Below are 17,968 nucleotides of genomic sequence, written 5' to 3'. Positions count from 1 at the left end.
ATTATGATATAAAAAATTATATTTATTAATATTAAAATAAAATTTATTTTAATAGAATTTAAATTTTGATTTTTTTACCTCTAAAAACGAAAAAATTAAAAGAATTTTTTTTATATATATCTTTGTTTTTTGAAAAATAAATATTTTATAATTATAATTAACAAAAATAAATAAATAATTTTTTTTAAATGTCTTCTTAAAAATCATCAGTTTAAAGAATAACTAGAAGCTAATAAAATACTCCTCAAAAAGAACAATTAAAAATTTAGAAAAAAGCTCAAACTACATCTCAAAAATTTTAAAAATAAATACCTTCAACAATAAAACCATAAAAAAAAATAGAGAAAATACAAAACAATACTATAAAACTTAGGGATATAATTGAAAAATTTATAGTTGAAAACTAAAATTATTAAAAATAAAGATAAAAGAGTATCTATCATAAAGAGCTATTTAATTTATTTGATGATTTGATTATAATTTAATCATCTGGTAAGCACGAAACTATTAATTAATAAGTATATTAAGAATTATCAAGTAAACTTAATCGCTCAGTTGAATCTATAAGAGCTAGATTTACTAAGTTTCTAAAATACCTTACTTACGATAATATCATGGAAATAATCTCTTATTTAAAATAATTTGGGATTGAAGGATATTTAATATTTAAAAAGTAAGAAAACGGAAAAAAAAAATTCTAAACAGTCCAAAAAAAACCTCAACAAACAGATTAATAATAATAAGATAAAATAATGAAAAAAATAAAAACAAATAATCTAAATTCTATTGAAGATTAAAAATAAATTGAATAATAAAAAGTAAAACAATCTTAATAATAATTAAAATAATAATCTATATAATTTAAAGTTTAATAACCAATACAAATAAAATAATAAGATGCCAATGAACTTGATTTTATCATAAATTTAATTTCAATTTATGAAAAAATACCAAAATTTACTTTGGCAAAAATTATAAGTTAAGTTTCAGGAGATTTGAATGATTTAGAAAATTATTTAGAAACAAAAGATGAATCTATTCTATGGGATGAAAATTAAGATTAGATGCTAAAGTCTATGGATTAGAATTAATTATAATAACTTAAATTAATAAAAAAAAATGATTAGAGTATATTAAAAAGAGCTAATTATTTAAATATTAAATTACCAAGTATTAATATATGAAAAAAAATATATTTTATAATATAAATTATTATATTCAAATTCAAAAATAATAATAATAATAAAATATATTTTTTTTTTCAATTTATAATAAAAAAACATAATTATATTAATAGAAAAATTGAAAGAAAAAATGTTTTGTTTTAAAAATACTATAATAGCAATAAAAAAAAAATATATATTCAAAAAAACTTTTGATTTTTTTATCATTGGTTTTATTTTTAGTCTTGATTTTATTTTTATGCTTAGTTTTTTTCGTTTTATTCTTGAATTATTTTATAATTTTCATTTTCTTTAACAATTTCTTCATGCATTTATTACAATTCCTAAATTTATTTATCATGCTCTCCTGTTTTTAGTTATATTTCTTATTCGTATTATTCATCAATTTCTTTAGCCATCTATTCATAATGTTATTTTATAGTAGGAAATCTATCTTCTTCTTTTTCTATATTAATTTTGTACTACTCTAAGCTTTAATTATTGAGTAGAGATAGCAGTAAATTATAGTTACTTACATAAGTAGCTCCAATATGATGTAAAATATACATTTATAAATTTCTCTCTTTACCTTTATCATCAACTACATTCAAATAATAAAGAATATTTTTTTGTATATTTTGAAGTAAGTTTTTAGAACTATTATTAGATAACATAATATTAAAGTCCTTGGATATAATTAAATCATATAATTCACTTCTAAGAATGTCATTAGAAATATGATAAACATGAATATCGTTTACATGACATATTAAAGGTTTTTTATCTGGAGAATAAACTAAATGAATTTTCAATAAACCTTTTTCTTTATCTTCAAATTCTATTTAAGCAATATTACTTTTGAAATCTTTATAGTAATTTATTAATTTTCCAAAATTTTTTAAAGAAAAATATAAGGGAACTATAGCTGCATATTAATACAAAGTTAATAGATTAAATACATAATATGATACTCCTAGCCAACCTAAACCATAAACATTTCTTAATAAGAATTATGATTATAAGTGATTTTTAGTGTATTTGCATTCAAATATTTTATCAGATTTATATTATAAATCGTTTTTGTTTACATTCTTCAGAACTTTTATGTATTCTGAAAAAATCTCTTTTGTATTTTAAAAATCTTTTTTTTATTCATAAGTTAATTCTTATTTTGGATTACCGAATTTGGTCAGAATATATCCTTCTGTTAATTTATTTTCTTATATTTTCTTTTAAATTTATTCTATTGTTGTATTGAAACAAAATCTTCTTTAAACTAAATTTCTAATTAACATTATAAAGCTTTTTAAATTATTATTTTAAATAAAAAAATCCTGTAAAAAAAATTAATTATAAATATAATAAATATAAATATAATATATTTAGCCTTAGTAAATAATTTATATTAATAAGATTAGATAATATATTACAAAAAAAAATTCTAAAAAATTATTATTAAGCAATAAATATAAATCATATATATAAGATAAAAAAAAAAAATTAAATATAAAAAATTATAAAAAAAAGAATTAATAAATAAATAAATAAATAAATAAATAAATAAATAAATAAATAAATAATTAAATTAAATTAAATTTAATTAAATTTAATTAAATTAATTATAATTAATTATATTTATCTATATAATAAATAAATATTTTTTTATTATTTTGATTTGATTTTATATTTTTTAATAAAAACATATTATATTTTTAAACTTTATCTAAATTTAAATTGTTTTTAATAATTTTGTAATTTAAATTATATTTAAATTTTTTATAATTGATTTTATAATTTATCTTTTATTGCTAATCTTAATTATATTTTTTATTTTTAAATTTATAAAGAAGTCTAATTCTTAAATCAAATCTTTTTTTATTAAAATTTTTCATTTATTTTTTCCTGATTTTCTATTTATATATTTTTTTAAATTCAGTTAATTTTTTTTTTTATATAAATATTAAAAAATAAATTTAAATATTCATTTTTTTTAAAAAAAAGATATTTTAAAAATATATAACTTATTTATGACAATAAGATTTATGAAAAAAATAAATTTAATTTAAAATATGTTATATATATTGGTTTTCTATATTTTTTTTTTTTTTAGTTTTTTTAGAATTTAAATATTAAATAATGATTTTTTTTAAAAATATATTTTTGTAGTTTATAGTATTATTAAAGTACTTATCAAATGAAACAAAATTAAATAAGAATAAATAGAATTTATTTTTTAAATTATTTTAACGATTATTAATAATAATGCTTCAAATTATTAAGTTTTTATCTTATTTAGACAAATTAAAACATTAAATTTACAATTTATATGATATCTAAAATTTACTTTAAACTTAATGAATTTACCTTTAAATTAAGAAATTATTTAACTTAAAAACATTATAATTTTAACTTCAAATATTGTTTTACAAAATAATATTTATATATTTTAATATTTTTTTATAACTTGAAAATATTATGTAAATTAAAGAATTAATTAAGAATGAGAAAGTAAATATACATCAATTTATTATTATATTTTTATAGTTTAAGATTTTATAAAATAATTTATTAATATTATAAATAAGATTAATTTTTTTTAAAAAAAAATCATTATTGAATAAAAAGATAAATAATTATAATTTAAAATTATATATATTATTTATAATTGATTTATTATACAAAAAAAAGCTTTTAAAAATAAAGAATATAATATAATAAATTATTTTTTAATATTCAAATATTTTTATATGTTTTATAAATTTACTTATATTTTAATTTTATAATTTACTAAAAATAAATAGATATAGTATAAAATTAAAAAAGTATAAATATAACTTATTAAAAAATGACAAATCTTTTTTTTAATATAATATTTTTAAAAAAATTAAAAAATTAAAAAAAATGATAAATTGTTGAAATAATTATAAAAAAGTAAAATAATAATAATATATATTAATTACTGATGATTCTATAGTCTCACGACGTCTGAGCTTAAAGCTATGACGTTAATCTACTTGACTGACTTATTTATATTATTTTATAATTATAAAAATATTTTTTTTTAAGGTTTTATGAAGTATCCGTAAATTTAATATTTTTTCTCTCTAATAATTTGTAAAAAATATATATAAATTAAAATATATATACATTTTGATGACAATATTCTGACACCGTTGAATAATAAATTGAAAATAAACTTTTTAACTTAAATCTGAATTTTAAAATATATATTTCTTATATTTAATAAATATTTACAATATTATTTTCAAAAAAAGTATTTATAACTAAACTATTAATCTTATCTTAAAAACTATTAAAATTAAAATAATTTGACTGAGAACTTAGAAATATTATAACTAAACTATTAATCTTATTTGAAAAACTATTAAGATAGAAAAATTTGACTGAGAACTTAGAAATCTTTATCAAAGTAATTAAAAATTAATTATTAAATTTATAAATAACAGAATAATAAAATTATATAAAAAATAAAAATTAAATAATTATTTTTTGATGATAAAATGTCTCGTTCGGCTGATTTTTATTTGAAGAAAATCTAAAACGGAAAATCTGAATAATTACAAAAAAATTTATATTTTAATATATATTCTCATTTAAAAAAAAATATATTAATATTTTTTTATTTATTAAATTAGATAATAATGAAAATGAATTTGGATTAAAAATAAATTATTCAATAAAATTAATATATTTAAAATTTATTTTGTTTTAATTTAATTTTGGTTTATTTTTAATAATTTTTTATATAAATATTTATATTTATAAATTTTACACAATCTAAAAAAGTATATCTAATAATAATAATAATTATTCAATTTTTCTAAAAAAATACATAATAAAATATACAAAACATAAAACATGAAATTTTCATACTAATAAAATCAGATTATAAATAATCAAGTTGTTTTAATATTACATTTATTATTATAAAATGTATTATTTTATATATTATATTTTATATTTTCATAATTACCAAAATCACTTGGTAATCTATAACTTCCAGGCCCTGGTGCTAATAAAAAAATAATTTAAAAATAAAAAATAATATAATAATACATATACTTGCTCTATCTTAAGTAAATGAAAATCTTTAGGATTGTAAAATAACACATTTTCCATTATTTTTATAATTGCTTAAAATTAATTCTAAATCAGATTTTTATGGATAAGTTGCGGGACCAGGGAAAATATTTTCTATAGAATATAAATTAATAGAAATATAAATATAAATATATATATATAAATATATATATATATATATATATATATATATATATATTTATATATATATATATATAACATCATTTTAATATATATATTTATTTTTACTTTTTTATTAAAATCTGTTCGATATTGGTGGATTGAAACAAGCTGCTTTCGAACTTTCATATTTTGATATAATTTACTTTCCTTTTTAATTTATTATATTAAAAGTTTTATAATAGCCTGGTCCCGGATTTTAAAGTTATCCATTTTTACCACCAAGGAATACTGGATTGTCTATAATTATATTTTTAAATATAAAATAATATTGAAATTTAATAATTATTTACTTATATCAGGTGTTTTTGGTCTTATTGAAAACGCTTATTTAGTTAAAGAACTTTTTTATTTATACTGCCCTGGTCCAGGGACAAAATAATTATTTTTTTTAATATATGATTTGTCGATAACATTCTTTATTATATTTCAATTTTATTTTATTTTTATAAAATTACTTCCCGTGAAAGTCCGAACTTTTTTCCTTTACTAATCGATATTTCAAGATCAAAAACTGATTTTGGATTATAAGATCCTGGTGAAGGGGCATCTATTTAAGTTTAAGAAAAGTCTATTTTTTTTCCTATACCTATTCCTGCTGATCTTTTCGATAGAGTAGTTGGAATAATATAGAAGGCCTTATCACAACTAATTTATTATATTACTTTTTTCATTTTCCATATTTATTTATTTTTTATTTTACTTTGTTTTTGATGGATTAAATCTTTGAGATTTTGGGAATGAATATTATGTTTTAGATACTGAATTATTAAGTGGATGATTACAAATTTAACTTTATTTTTTTATTTAAATTGAGTATAAATATTTGGACATTCTATTCTATTCTATTTAATTTTATTTTTATTTTTTGATATGTTAGATTTATATGTATTATTATTATTTTAATTTTTTTTTTTTATTTTGTATTGGTTATAAATATTTTTGTTTATTATGTATATTATAATTATTTATAATATAAAAATATTCAAACTATATTATTTATAATTTAAAATAGTTTATCATAAAAACAAATTTTAAGATATTAATTATATGTATATATATTAAAATTTCATCTTTTTTATTTTTTCATATTTTATTCCTATACTTAATAATTATTTTCTTCTTCTTTACTATCAATTTTTTTTTATTCATTGTTTTATTTCTTTAGATAACATAATTAAATTGTATGTTTTTTTAAATTTTTAAATTTCATTTTATGTTAAATGGCTTGATCATATTACTTTTTCTTTTCCAATTCTCTTCTTTCCACTTTTTTTAGTTATTTGTTTTCTTCTTTAACAAAATCATCTTCCTCATTACTTTCTTGTATTGGATTCTAACTATCTTGTTTTTCATTTTCATAATCATCTCCTTCTTATTATTCGATAATTTTTTCAGAAGACCACAAAACACTATGTAATCTTTATTTTAGATGTATTTTATATAAATAATTTTTATTATTAATATCGTAGACTCTAAAAAATAAATGATTTAAAATAAATAATTAAAAAAAAAAAACCTCAAATATCTATCTAAAGAAACAGAAGCTATATAATCTAAGTTAGGATGTAATTGAATGTTTTTAATACTACCTGTAGAATCATTAAAATTTAGGACCATTTAGAAATCTTTTTTTTTTTTTTAAATAAATAAAAAAATAAAAAAAACTTTTTCTAGTATCAAATTTAAATATGTTTCCTTTAGCAGTAGAGACAAATAGATAATTTTAACAATGGCTTAAAAGCATTTGCTTAAAAGCCGTTTTATCAAAAGCAATATTATGTTCAAAATCAACAGAAGGCTAAGAGTTATTTTATCTTATATCATATATTCTTATTTTTTTTTAAGCATTAATAGTATAGAAATTTTAATTGAATTCACCAAAAAAACTTGCATCAACATCAAAAATAGGTACCTGTAGATCTAACCAATCATTTTTTACATTTCTTGATTTCCAAAATACTTTTCCACTTTCAAGATCATATATTTATGGATTTATATCTTTTGCTAAAACAAGTAGATGATTTTCATTTAAATTATCTAAAATAGATTTTTAAATATTTTTTTAGTTAGCATTATATATTTATTCAAAGTTCGAAAATGTTTCTTCTTAGAAATCATATGAAAGTTTCTCAGTGATATTATTATCAAATGTCAAAAGTATTTTATTATCTTTGGTTATGTTCATACTAACTAATTTCTATTTCTGTTTGTTATTATAAGTTTGCATTGTTACTAACCTCTCAAAATTACCTTTTTCATCTATTTCGTTTAATTAGAGTTATCCTTGTGCACTTGCTGATAGAATTAATTGCTCTGATGAAAGAAATTTTAAGAAATCTTGTTCATTGTCTTTTTCTTAAGTTCCGAATGTAGATATTATTTGCTAATTTTCTACATTTACCACTCTATTTAAACCTGTTGAATCGCCTGTAATTATTTTCATATTTTTTTTTTTTTTAGTTCTTAATTTTTTTTAGTTTTTTTATTATCAACAAAAAAAATTAAAAAAATTTTATACATAAAGTAAAAATATTAATTAATATAAATTAGATATTTATTAATTATTATAATTATTTTTAATTTTTTTTTTCATCTTAATTGTCTGGCTTTTGGTAAATTCTTTTATTTTTAATTTATGCTTTTTATTTATTGGATAACTCTTTAAGGTTATATAACATCTTCTGTTTAAAAAGGAGTTGTTTATATTATAGGGGTTTCTATAATTTAAAGAGGAGTTCGAACTGAATTATAATTTCTTGCTTAATTTTAGTTTGAATATTAATTATTAAAAAAGTTTTCTTTATTTTCTTCATATTTTAAATCTTCAGAATCTGAAAAAGATGCTGGACTGCTACTTATAGATACGTTTGATGAATAAAAATTAAATTAATTTTCCATATTTAATAGTTTTATTTATTTATTTTTTATTTTTTTAGGTATATTTATTTTATTATAAATGTTTTTTTTTTTAAATATAAAAAATTTAAATTTATAAAATTATTATTTTTTATTTTCTTTTTATAAATATATTAGTTTTTCTCTTTTTTGTCCACTTTAATAAAAATAAAAATATACCATTTATACTCAAAAATTAAAATAATTTTAAATTAATTCACAATCAATTAAATTATATAAGAATTACTTATTAAGAATTTCTATAATAACAGTATAAATAATTATATTTTTAAATATGATTATATAAATTTTTAATATTTGTTATAAGATATTTAAAATTTTGAAGTATAATTTATTTTAAACCAAATTAACAGCTTTTTTATTTTTCTACTGTGAATAGAATAATCATTTATTTTTATGCCATATTTATATTTATACGATTATATTTTAATATATTGCTAAATTATTTTTATTTATCTACATTAATAAACGATTGCAATAGTATATTTCTAAAAACATATAGCTTTCATATTAATTCTACCTAATTATAATAGAAAAATTTAAATTTTAAATTATTTTTTATAAAATAAAAAATATAATTATTTATATAAGTAAATAATAATTTTTTTATAATTATAATTTACTAGTTATGATTCTTATTTTAAGCATTTTTTCATTAAAATTTAAAGTCAAAATAAATTTGCAAATTTAAATTAAAGATTAACTAGAAAATAAAATAATATTATTTTAATTCATATAATTTAGTAAAAAATTGAATTTGAAAATACTTATATTAAATTTAAATTAGATAGCATTTAGTAAATTATTTTTATTATAAAACATTAAATTTAAAAATAATAATAATTTATTTTTTATGTATATTTTGTTTTATATTTTTATTTGAAATATTAAAAAATATGATGATTAAAATTATTTTAACTAAATAATATTTTTTTTTTATTCAATTAATTAAGAATTTAAAATTTAAATGTGTATTTGCTAATTTTATTTAAAAATGTATAAAATAATTTATATTAATTTATATTAAAAATAGTTTAATTAATAATAATAATAAGTATCAATATGCATTATGTTAAAAAATTAATTACTTATTTAAAATATTTTGCAATCTATTTATTTATTCGTTTAAACTTATTTTTAAAATGAGTATTCATTAAATTGTATTGATTAAAATAGTTAAGATATTATATCTAAATAATATTTTTTATCTAAAAGTATAAAAAGTAGATAATAAAAATATTCAAAGATAGATTGAAATATATAATATTTAAATTGTTATACTTTATTTAAAAATATTTATTTATAAAAATTGTAACATTATAAAATTAAAACATATCTAATTATTCATAAATATTAAAATTTACTCAAAAAAAATAAAATGACATGAAAACGGATTTATATAAAATAATTACTATATATAATAATACAAAATTTAATTTGTTTGTAATATCTTATTAATTTAAATATAAAATCATATATAGTTTAAAAAATATATTATTTATATAAAATTCTAAATTTTATAATTTAATTATCAAAGAATTAAAGTTTATATATTTGAAATAAAAAATATAATAAAGTTAGTTATAATTATGATATTTGTAGTATTAGAAATTTCTATAATTAAAAAATAGTATTTTATATTTTTATATAAACTAAAAAAATAATAAAAAATATATTAATAATTTAGATATTAATAAAAAAAATAGAAAATAAAAAATTAAGAATAGAATCTTTGATTAAAAAAATAAAGAGATTAATCAATCCATGTAAAATTCGTGCCCTCATTTAAAATAAGAAAACTATACTCAGTCTCTATAAAACAAATATATATATAAAGACTAATGCACAAAATGCTTTCATGATCCTAGGCATCCTTCCGGCCTTGATTTATGTTTAAAATGTTTTAATGGATAATGCATCTAAAAGAATCATTCAGAATTTCATTTACAAAAAATAACCATCCATTAGTATTAAATATAAAAATGGTAGAAAAACCTAAATCTGAATCTGAAAAATAACCTGAAATAACAAAATTAGCGATAGGAAAACCAGGAGGAGCTTAATTAGAAGAAACTGAGTATAACATATTTTATTAACTAAAATGCTTAATATGTAAGAAAGACTTAGATAATGAATAAGTGAAATATAAAATAAAAATAATTAAAAAATAGATAAATATATAAAAAATTAAAATTATATAAATATATAGATATATAAATATATAAATATATATATATATATATATATATATATATTTAATAGCTTCATGGTCTCATTAATAGTATAAAATAAGCTGATTCAGCTTTTCGAAAAAACCAAATATGTGAATGGGAATTACAAATAGAACCATGTGAACATACATTATCATTGCAGTAATAAAAGCCTCCTTAAAATTATTCACTTTCTTATTGTTTTTCATGCGATCTATCTGCAAATCTATGGCTTTGTTTAACTTGCGGACATATAGGCTGTGGAAGAAAAAATTACGATGGTTCTGGAGGAAACAATCATGCTATTGATCATTTTTAAAATACTATTCATCCTATAGTTGTAAAATTAGGAACAATTACTCCTGAAGGTTTATTAATTATAAATTATATTTTTTATTTTTTTTACTAAAAGGAAATGCTTCTATATATTGTTATGCATGCAATAATGACGTTTCTGACCCTAATTTAGTAAATCGTTTACTTTTTTATGGAATAAATGTAAATGATTAACAAAAAACAGAAAAATCAGTAATAGAAATGAATTTAGATTTAAACAAAAATTTAATGCTTTCCAGCATTATTGAAGAAGGAAGAAAACTTTTACCTTTAAAAGGCCCTGGATTTACTGGAATGGTAAATTTAGGTAACTCATGTTATATAAATTCTGTTTTTTAAGTTCTTTTTGCATTCCAAGAATTCTAAAATAGCTTCAATATGAACTTAGATCATGTAAATAATTGCCAAAAACTCCCTGCTTAATGCCTTGTTTGTCAATTAGCAAAATTAGGACAAGGTTTAGCATCTGGCGAATATTTAGACGGTGTTAAAATTAATGATTTGAGATATCTTATAGGAAAAGATCATCCTGAATTCAAAACTTAATAAATGTAAGATGCATTGGAATATTTATAATATGTATTTGAACTTATAGGGAAAGAAAATAAAGAAATTTCTAAAATTTTTGAGTTCATTTAAGTAAATAAACTTAAATGTACATCATGTGGAGGTGTAAAAATAGCAGAATACATCACTAATGAAATCAAATTACCTGTTATAAAGCCTAACATTAAAGATTTATAATAAAATAAATAAGATTCTAAATAATTAGAAGATCCAGAGTACGACGTATAATTCTCAGTTTGCTTTGATTAATTAGTTTAGGGTGATTTTGTAGATAGCCATTGCTCTTTTTGTGGAAAAATGTAATAATTTAAATCCAACTTCTATTTAAAAACTGTACCTAAATACCTCATTATGCCCACTGAAAGACTCTACTTGGAAAACTGGGTCCCAAAAAAACTTAACGCGAATATAAAAATGGATATAGAACTTAATATTGGTAGTATTTGGAAACCTAATATAATAGAATAAGGGGAAAAAGTACTCGATGATTAAAATAAAGACGATGTATAAGTTGATAATTAGGCTCTTTAATAATTATTAGAAATGGGATTTGGGGAAAACAGATGTAAAAGGGCACTTATTAAACACAAAAACAATGTTGAAAATGCAATGAATTACCTATTTGAAAAAATAGATGATTCTTCATTAGATTTACCTATTATAAGTAAAAAATAAAATTAATTAATACCAAATTAGGAAGGAGTAGATTTACTTACTTCAATGGGATTTAATTTCGATTAAATTGTTTTAGCTATGAAAAAATATGTAAATTTTTTAGTTTATTTTATTTATATATATATATATTTTTTTTAAAGAATAATAATGTTGAATTAACACTAGATGCTCTTTCTAACGGTGAATATTTTATAGAAGAAGAACAAGAATAAAAATAATAAAATAATAATAGTAAACTAAATGCTGGAATAACTATTAATGATATAAATTAATGTTAATATAAGTTAAAAGGTATATTTAAATATATATATATATATATTATTTTTATTAAGCTGCTATAATTCATCTTGGAAAAAGTGTACATGCAGGACATTATATTTGTTATATTAAAAAAGATAATTAATGGGTTTATTATAATGATGAAAAGGTTGCTTAGGCTGTAGAACCATTTTTAGGAAAAGGATATATTTATATATATGAAAAATAAAATTGATTAACTTTTATTTATCTATTTAAATAAAGAAACTAATAAAAAATATAATACATAGAATATTATTTTTAGACTTTTATTGATTTAAAAATATGAAGTTAATTCAAATTTTTAAATATATATATAAAATAGCAAATAATTTTTAAAAAATTTATAAAAACTAAAATTAAAAAAAAAAAAGATAAAATATAAATATTTTTATGAAATTAAATAAAAATTTAAAAATATATTTTATTCGATTTCAATTAAATTTTCAATTAATAAAAAGAAAAATAATAATTATTAATATATTCATATGTTTATATAATTTGTATTATTAAAGAAAAAAAAAATTATTATAAATAATAATAAATTCATAGGTATACTTTAATCATATATTTATATGATGAACAAAAAAAACATAAAAAACCTTCAAAATTATTAAATGTTTACTGATAAAATATTAGGAAAAGGTACGTTTGGTTGTGTATATGAAGGTTAAGATATAAAAAGTAATAAATAAGTTGCAATAAAAGCGGTATCATTAGAAAAATTTTAAACCATGCCAGAAAAAATAATTCCAAAACTAAAAAATGAAATAAAAAATATGTAAGTGCTTCATCATAAAAACATTGTTTAATTATATAATGTTATAAAGTAAAAAAAAAAATTAATCAAAAAAAAAAAAAAAAAAAGAACAGAAAAAAATCTTTACATAATAGTAGAATATTGTAATTAAGGAAATTTAGAATGTTATATAAAAAAATAATTAAATCGTACAGAAAGTGCCTGTATAAATTATATGAGTTAAATAATAGAAGGTTTTAAATGTTTAAATTAAAATAATATAGTTCATCGAGATTTAAAACCTGAAAATATCCTTTTGCATAATAATTTTATAAAAATAGGTGATTTCGGATTTTCTACAGTTGTAGAAGTAATGAATAAACCTATTCTTTTATCTTTCGTTGGTACCCCTTCATATATGTCACCTTAGATTTTATAAAAATAAAATTATTCTTCAAAAACAGATATATGGTCATTAGGGTTTTTATTTAATTTTTAAATAATAATATCTTTTTTTATATAAAAATAAAAGAATGATTTTTTATGAATTATTATATGGAAAAAAAGCTTGGGAAGGAAACGGATATTTTGAATTATTAGATAATATATTAAAAAAATCTTTAAGATTTCCTGATTACCCAAAAGTAAGCAGAAGAACAAAAAGTTTAATTTAAAAAATGCTTAAAGTTGAAGAGTCTGAAAGAATTACTTTTTAAGAATTATTCTAATTTTTTGAAAATAAAGAAATTAAACTAATTAATGAAAATTTCTAACAATAACAAAATTTAGATAAATAAATAATATTTACTAAATAAAAAAATATTTTAGAATAAATAGATAATAATTAAATAGAATAAGAAGAAGATGTTTTATAAGAAGTATAATCATCTTAAACTTAATAAAGTAAAGATGAACTAAATGATAATAGTATGAATAATTTAGTTAATTACTTTAATTAAAATCTCAGTTATTAATAACATTTGTAATTAGTTGTTTATCTAAATAAATATTATGTAAAAAAATAAAGATAAATAATTTAATATTTAAGAAGTAAAATAAATGCTTATTAATAAATTTCCACTTAATAATTCTTAACAAATCAACTTATTCAAGTTAATAATCAGAAATCTAATGAAAATTTATGTCAATAGAATAATATAGAAAATAATATTTAAAATATTCAAGATGAAGAAAAATCTAATCAAATTTAAAAAAATAATAATAATATTTTATATTAGAATAATAGTTATTTATATCCATAGGGTTCGAATAATTTTTAATAACAAATTTAAACTAATTAATAATTAGGTTAATAAAATTTATATACATCATAAGAATAAAATATTTTATTTAATTAGCAATACTTTAATTAAAATTAGTATTATTAATCTATAGTATTTTCCATAAGCCTTGCAAAAATTCTAACAAATATAATTTTAATAATAATTAGATAAAAGTCAAAAATAAAATAATAAAAGAAAATTCTCTGGAATGGATGAATTAGATTGAATTTTTTTTAAAAAAAAAATCATAGCTTAAATATTAGTAGTTTTTTTATTTATATAAAATTTGTAAATTTATATTAAAATTTTGTTTAAAATATTTAATGATATAAATAATTTATTTACAGATTAAAATATAAAATCGATTAAAAAAATATAAATAAACATATGATAATTATTTTTATTAAAAAAAATTAATATCAATATAAAAACAAACAATTAAATATTATTTATTTTTAACATAAAATGCAAAAACAATTAAAATTTAATAAAATGAAATAATAAAATAGTAAATATTTGATTTAAACACTTTAACATTAAATATTTGAAAAAATAAAAAATATAAATGGCAACATAACAATAATAAAAATAAATGTCAACATCGAGATAAAACTAATAACAAAAAATTTAAAAAATAATTAAATTATTACTTTCCTAATCTTATAAATTAATAGAAGCTTCTTGTTTTGAAATAATAATTTAATTAAATATGTTGATTAGCAAGTTAATAAAATGAATTTAAGGTTTAAAAATGTTTCTTTAAATCAATAAAAAAAAAAATAGATTGTAAAAATAAAAATATTATATTTTTTAAACCAATAAATAATTTAAAAAACAAAACTTTATAGGGAAAATCAAAAAAAACAATATTTAATATTACAAAAAAAATAGAAATAATCTAATTTATAAAAATCAGTAATTTTATAATTTTCCAATAAAAAAACTACATATTAATTTATCATTTAAATACACTAAGTTTAAACATTTTTTTAACATTAAAATTTTTCTGAAGATTTATGTGAATTAAAATTAAAAAGTAAAAAAATGAAACAAATAGTAATTATATATTTAAAAAGAGCCTAGAAAATCTTAATTTATAAAATATTTTACAAACAAAAGTATAAAATTTAGAAACGAAAAATAAATTAATTAAGAGAAAAATTTAACAATTTTTAAATATATTTAAAATAGAGCATTATTGCGTTTACGAATTTTGATTGGACAAATTCAATTTTATTTTTTTGAAATATTTTTTTTCTTAATAAAAAAAATGTCCTAAATTATTGATAGGATAATATAATTTTGGTTAATTAAATTTAACTTTTATATTTTAAGACTTTTTAAAAAATAAGTAACTTTTTTGTTATTAGAATTATTTTAAAACTGTAGTATTAACAAAATCTTGTTTTTATAATGAATCTTAAATGTTCTTATTGTTTTTTATTGTATTTTGAAAAAAACATAATTGAAAAAAATTTTGAAAAGAATGATAAAATATAATAAACATATTTTTTAAGGATAAAAAGCCTTTCTTTATTTATTTAAAAACTTAAAATTAGCATATATTTATTAAAGGTTTTTATCTTATCAAAGAATAAGTTTAGGAATGCGATATTTATTTTAATTATATTTTTAATAATGTTATTTTAAATTTATATATTTTTATTATAAAAGTAATTGAAGTATATGAACATATTTAGTAAAACATTCTTTTATAATGACACAATTAAAACTAAACTAATATGTTTCATATAAAATAAATACATTTAAAAACTATTATACATAAAAAAAATAACTAGGAAATATATAAAGTAAAATAAAAAATAATTTTTTTTAAAAAAAAATACTTTTGTAATGCAAATAAATTCTAAAAAAATTTAAAATTCATTCAACTTTTTCTTTATCATCATCAATTTTATCAATTTCTCTTCCCAAAGTATCAAAAGGAAGTTACATAGTAAGTATAGCCATAATCAAAGTAATAAAAGCAAAAAGTAAAAAAGGTGACAGAAGATCAATTTCAGAAAGTTAATTACAAATCCAAGGCATTAAAACACCTCCAAATTTTCCAACTCCATTAGCAATACCAAGTCCTGTAGTTCTAATTTTGGTAAAATAGGCTTCACAAGTATATTAAAAATTAAATATAGTTATCATAAGTATATAAAATTTTGAAAGAGAGGACCAAAATATAAATCTACTAGTAGTATCATAATAACACATAAAAAGTGATATAAAAAGAATTATCGAAAAATTTATTACTGAATTTTTTCTACCTAATCCTTTTATATCTACCATAATAGCAGCAAGAAAGCAAGCCAACATTTCAGTCAAAGATGATAAAATAAGTTTTAAAATATCAAATTCACTTGACTAAAATTATATTTTTTCTTCTTACTATGTTTAAGATGATATTTTATCTAATAGAGTTGGCAATAGAATTAAAATTCCATAATATGTAAATGACAAAGCAAACCAATTCCACCATATAATAGGCGTAATAAGTCCGAAATCTCCTTTAAAAAGTGATTATAAATTAACATGAGTATTTTTCAAACTCTCGCTTAATTTATTTGACCACAATTTCAATCCTTCTTTTTTTTCCTCACTTATTTCTTCAAAATTTTATTTTCCGTTATCCGTATTCATTTTTTCCAAAATTTTAAAACTATTTTCAAATTATCCACTGCACATTAAAAAACGTGCCGAATCATCCACAAAAAATAAAGCAACAGCAACAGCTATTAAACCCGGAAATCCTGAAATTATTATCAATAACCTCCAATTTCCATCTTTTAAATCCTTCAATGTAAAATATCCTATTGTCAATCCTAATACTTATCCTATGCTTACACTAAATTAAACTAAACACATTACTTTTGCCCTATATTAATCTGGAGTTATTTCTGTTACCATTGAAGCTCCTAAAGGTGCAAAAAAGCCGACTTTTTTTATTTAAAAAAGATTTATTATTTATATCTTTTTATTATACCTAATATTCCTAAAATCCCTCTTAATATTATTAATTAAATTATTGATGTGCATAATACTTAAACGAAAATTACAATTATTAAAGCTGTTGAAGATATTAAAAAAGGCTTTTTTCTACCAAACGTATCGGCTATCTATCCGCTTATTAATGATCCTATTAAAATACCTATAAATACTAAGCTTGCTTATATACTGTTAAGATAATTTTCTACTTACCATTAATGCTTTAATATGGGAATAGTTAATGTAAAAATTGTAAGTTATGAACCTTCTGTCATTGCTATCACAGTTATTATAAAATAAAATATATATTGGTATGGACCTATTCCTATTTCTCTTAAAATTGAATCAAAAGGTATAATATTTTTTGAATTTGTTCCAATTGTTAGTTGAGAATTTTCATTCATTTTTTATAGTTTTTTTAGTTTTAATTTTTTTTGTTTTAATTTTTTTTTTTTTTTAATATAAGAAGATTTTAGTTTTTGTTGTTATGCAGTTTTTTAATAT

General features: G+C 17.0%; 3 protein-coding genes across 3 annotated transcripts, besides 21 other annotated features; 1 reads left to right on the top strand and 2 right to left on the bottom strand. All coding sequences in view use genetic code 6, as the record gives it.

Moving 5' to 3' along the window:
• Positions 1–785: 785 nt before the first annotated feature.
• Positions 786–823: a microsatellite.
• A 558-nt stretch (positions 824–1,381) lies between these two features.
• Positions 1,382–1,424: a microsatellite.
• Positions 1,425–2,278: 854 nt separating this feature from the next.
• Positions 2,279–2,316: a microsatellite.
• A 374-nt stretch (positions 2,317–2,690) lies between these two features.
• Positions 2,691–2,795: a microsatellite.
• Positions 2,695–2,759: a microsatellite.
• Positions 2,740–2,792: a microsatellite.
• A 123-nt stretch (positions 2,796–2,918) lies between the features above and the next one.
• Positions 2,919–2,960: a microsatellite.
• A 66-nt stretch (positions 2,961–3,026) lies between these two features.
• On the bottom strand, positions 3,027–9,011 carry IMG5_082860 (hypothetical protein; the record flags this gene model as incomplete). Its single annotated transcript, XM_004036387.1, has 13 exons — positions 3,027–3,032; positions 4,124–4,185; positions 4,311–4,374; positions 4,957–4,961; positions 5,158–5,196; positions 5,241–5,378; positions 5,514–5,684; positions 5,738–5,861; positions 5,903–6,092; positions 6,686–6,865; positions 6,964–7,072; positions 8,824–8,883; positions 8,987–9,011. 13 exons carry the CDS (start codon positions 9,009–9,011, stop codon positions 3,027–3,029), a joined length of 1,173 nt encoding a protein of 390 aa, XP_004036435.1.
• Positions 3,501–3,555: a microsatellite.
• Positions 4,442–4,583: a microsatellite.
• Positions 5,380–5,462: a microsatellite.
• Positions 5,402–5,482: a microsatellite.
• Positions 8,645–8,683: a microsatellite.
• Positions 8,918–8,974: a microsatellite.
• Positions 8,934–8,975: a microsatellite.
• A 365-nt stretch (positions 9,012–9,376) lies between the features above and the next one.
• Positions 9,377–9,416: a microsatellite.
• A 696-nt stretch (positions 9,417–10,112) lies between these two features.
• On the top strand, positions 10,113–12,644 carry IMG5_082850 (ubiquitin, putative; the record flags this gene model as incomplete). Its single annotated transcript, XM_004036386.1, has 5 exons — positions 10,113–10,501; positions 10,626–10,941; positions 10,986–12,241; positions 12,292–12,442; positions 12,484–12,644. The coding sequence occupies exons 1-5, from the start codon at positions 10,253–10,255 to the stop codon at positions 12,642–12,644; spliced, it is 2,133 nt and encodes a 710-aa protein (XP_004036434.1). The 5' UTR covers positions 10,113–10,252.
• Positions 10,507–10,595: a microsatellite.
• Positions 10,529–10,618: a microsatellite.
• Positions 10,558–10,618: a microsatellite.
• A 1,326-nt stretch (positions 12,645–13,970) lies between the features above and the next one.
• Positions 13,971–14,044: a microsatellite.
• Positions 14,045–16,323: 2,279 nt separating this feature from the next.
• IMG5_082840 (major facilitator superfamily protein, putative) lies at positions 16,324–17,753 on the bottom strand (the record flags this gene model as incomplete). Its single annotated transcript, XM_004036385.1, has 1 exon — positions 16,324–17,753. A coding segment is annotated over one exon (1,398 nt), but the record flags the coding sequence as incomplete, so codon positions are not given.
• Positions 17,754–17,877: 124 nt separating this feature from the next.
• Positions 17,878–17,920: a microsatellite.
• Positions 17,881–17,921: a microsatellite.
• Between the last annotated feature and the right edge of the window lie 47 nt (positions 17,922–17,968).

The sequence above is a fragment of the Ichthyophthirius multifiliis genome (genome assembly GCF_000220395.1).
Source record: "Ichthyophthirius multifiliis unplaced genomic scaffold scaff_1120509250582, whole genome shotgun sequence".
Taxonomy (NCBI): Eukaryota; Ciliophora; class Oligohymenophorea; order Hymenostomatida; genus Ichthyophthirius; species Ichthyophthirius multifiliis.
Note: the sequence above shows the minus strand (reverse complement) of the source record. Positions and strands in the feature narration are given on the sequence as shown.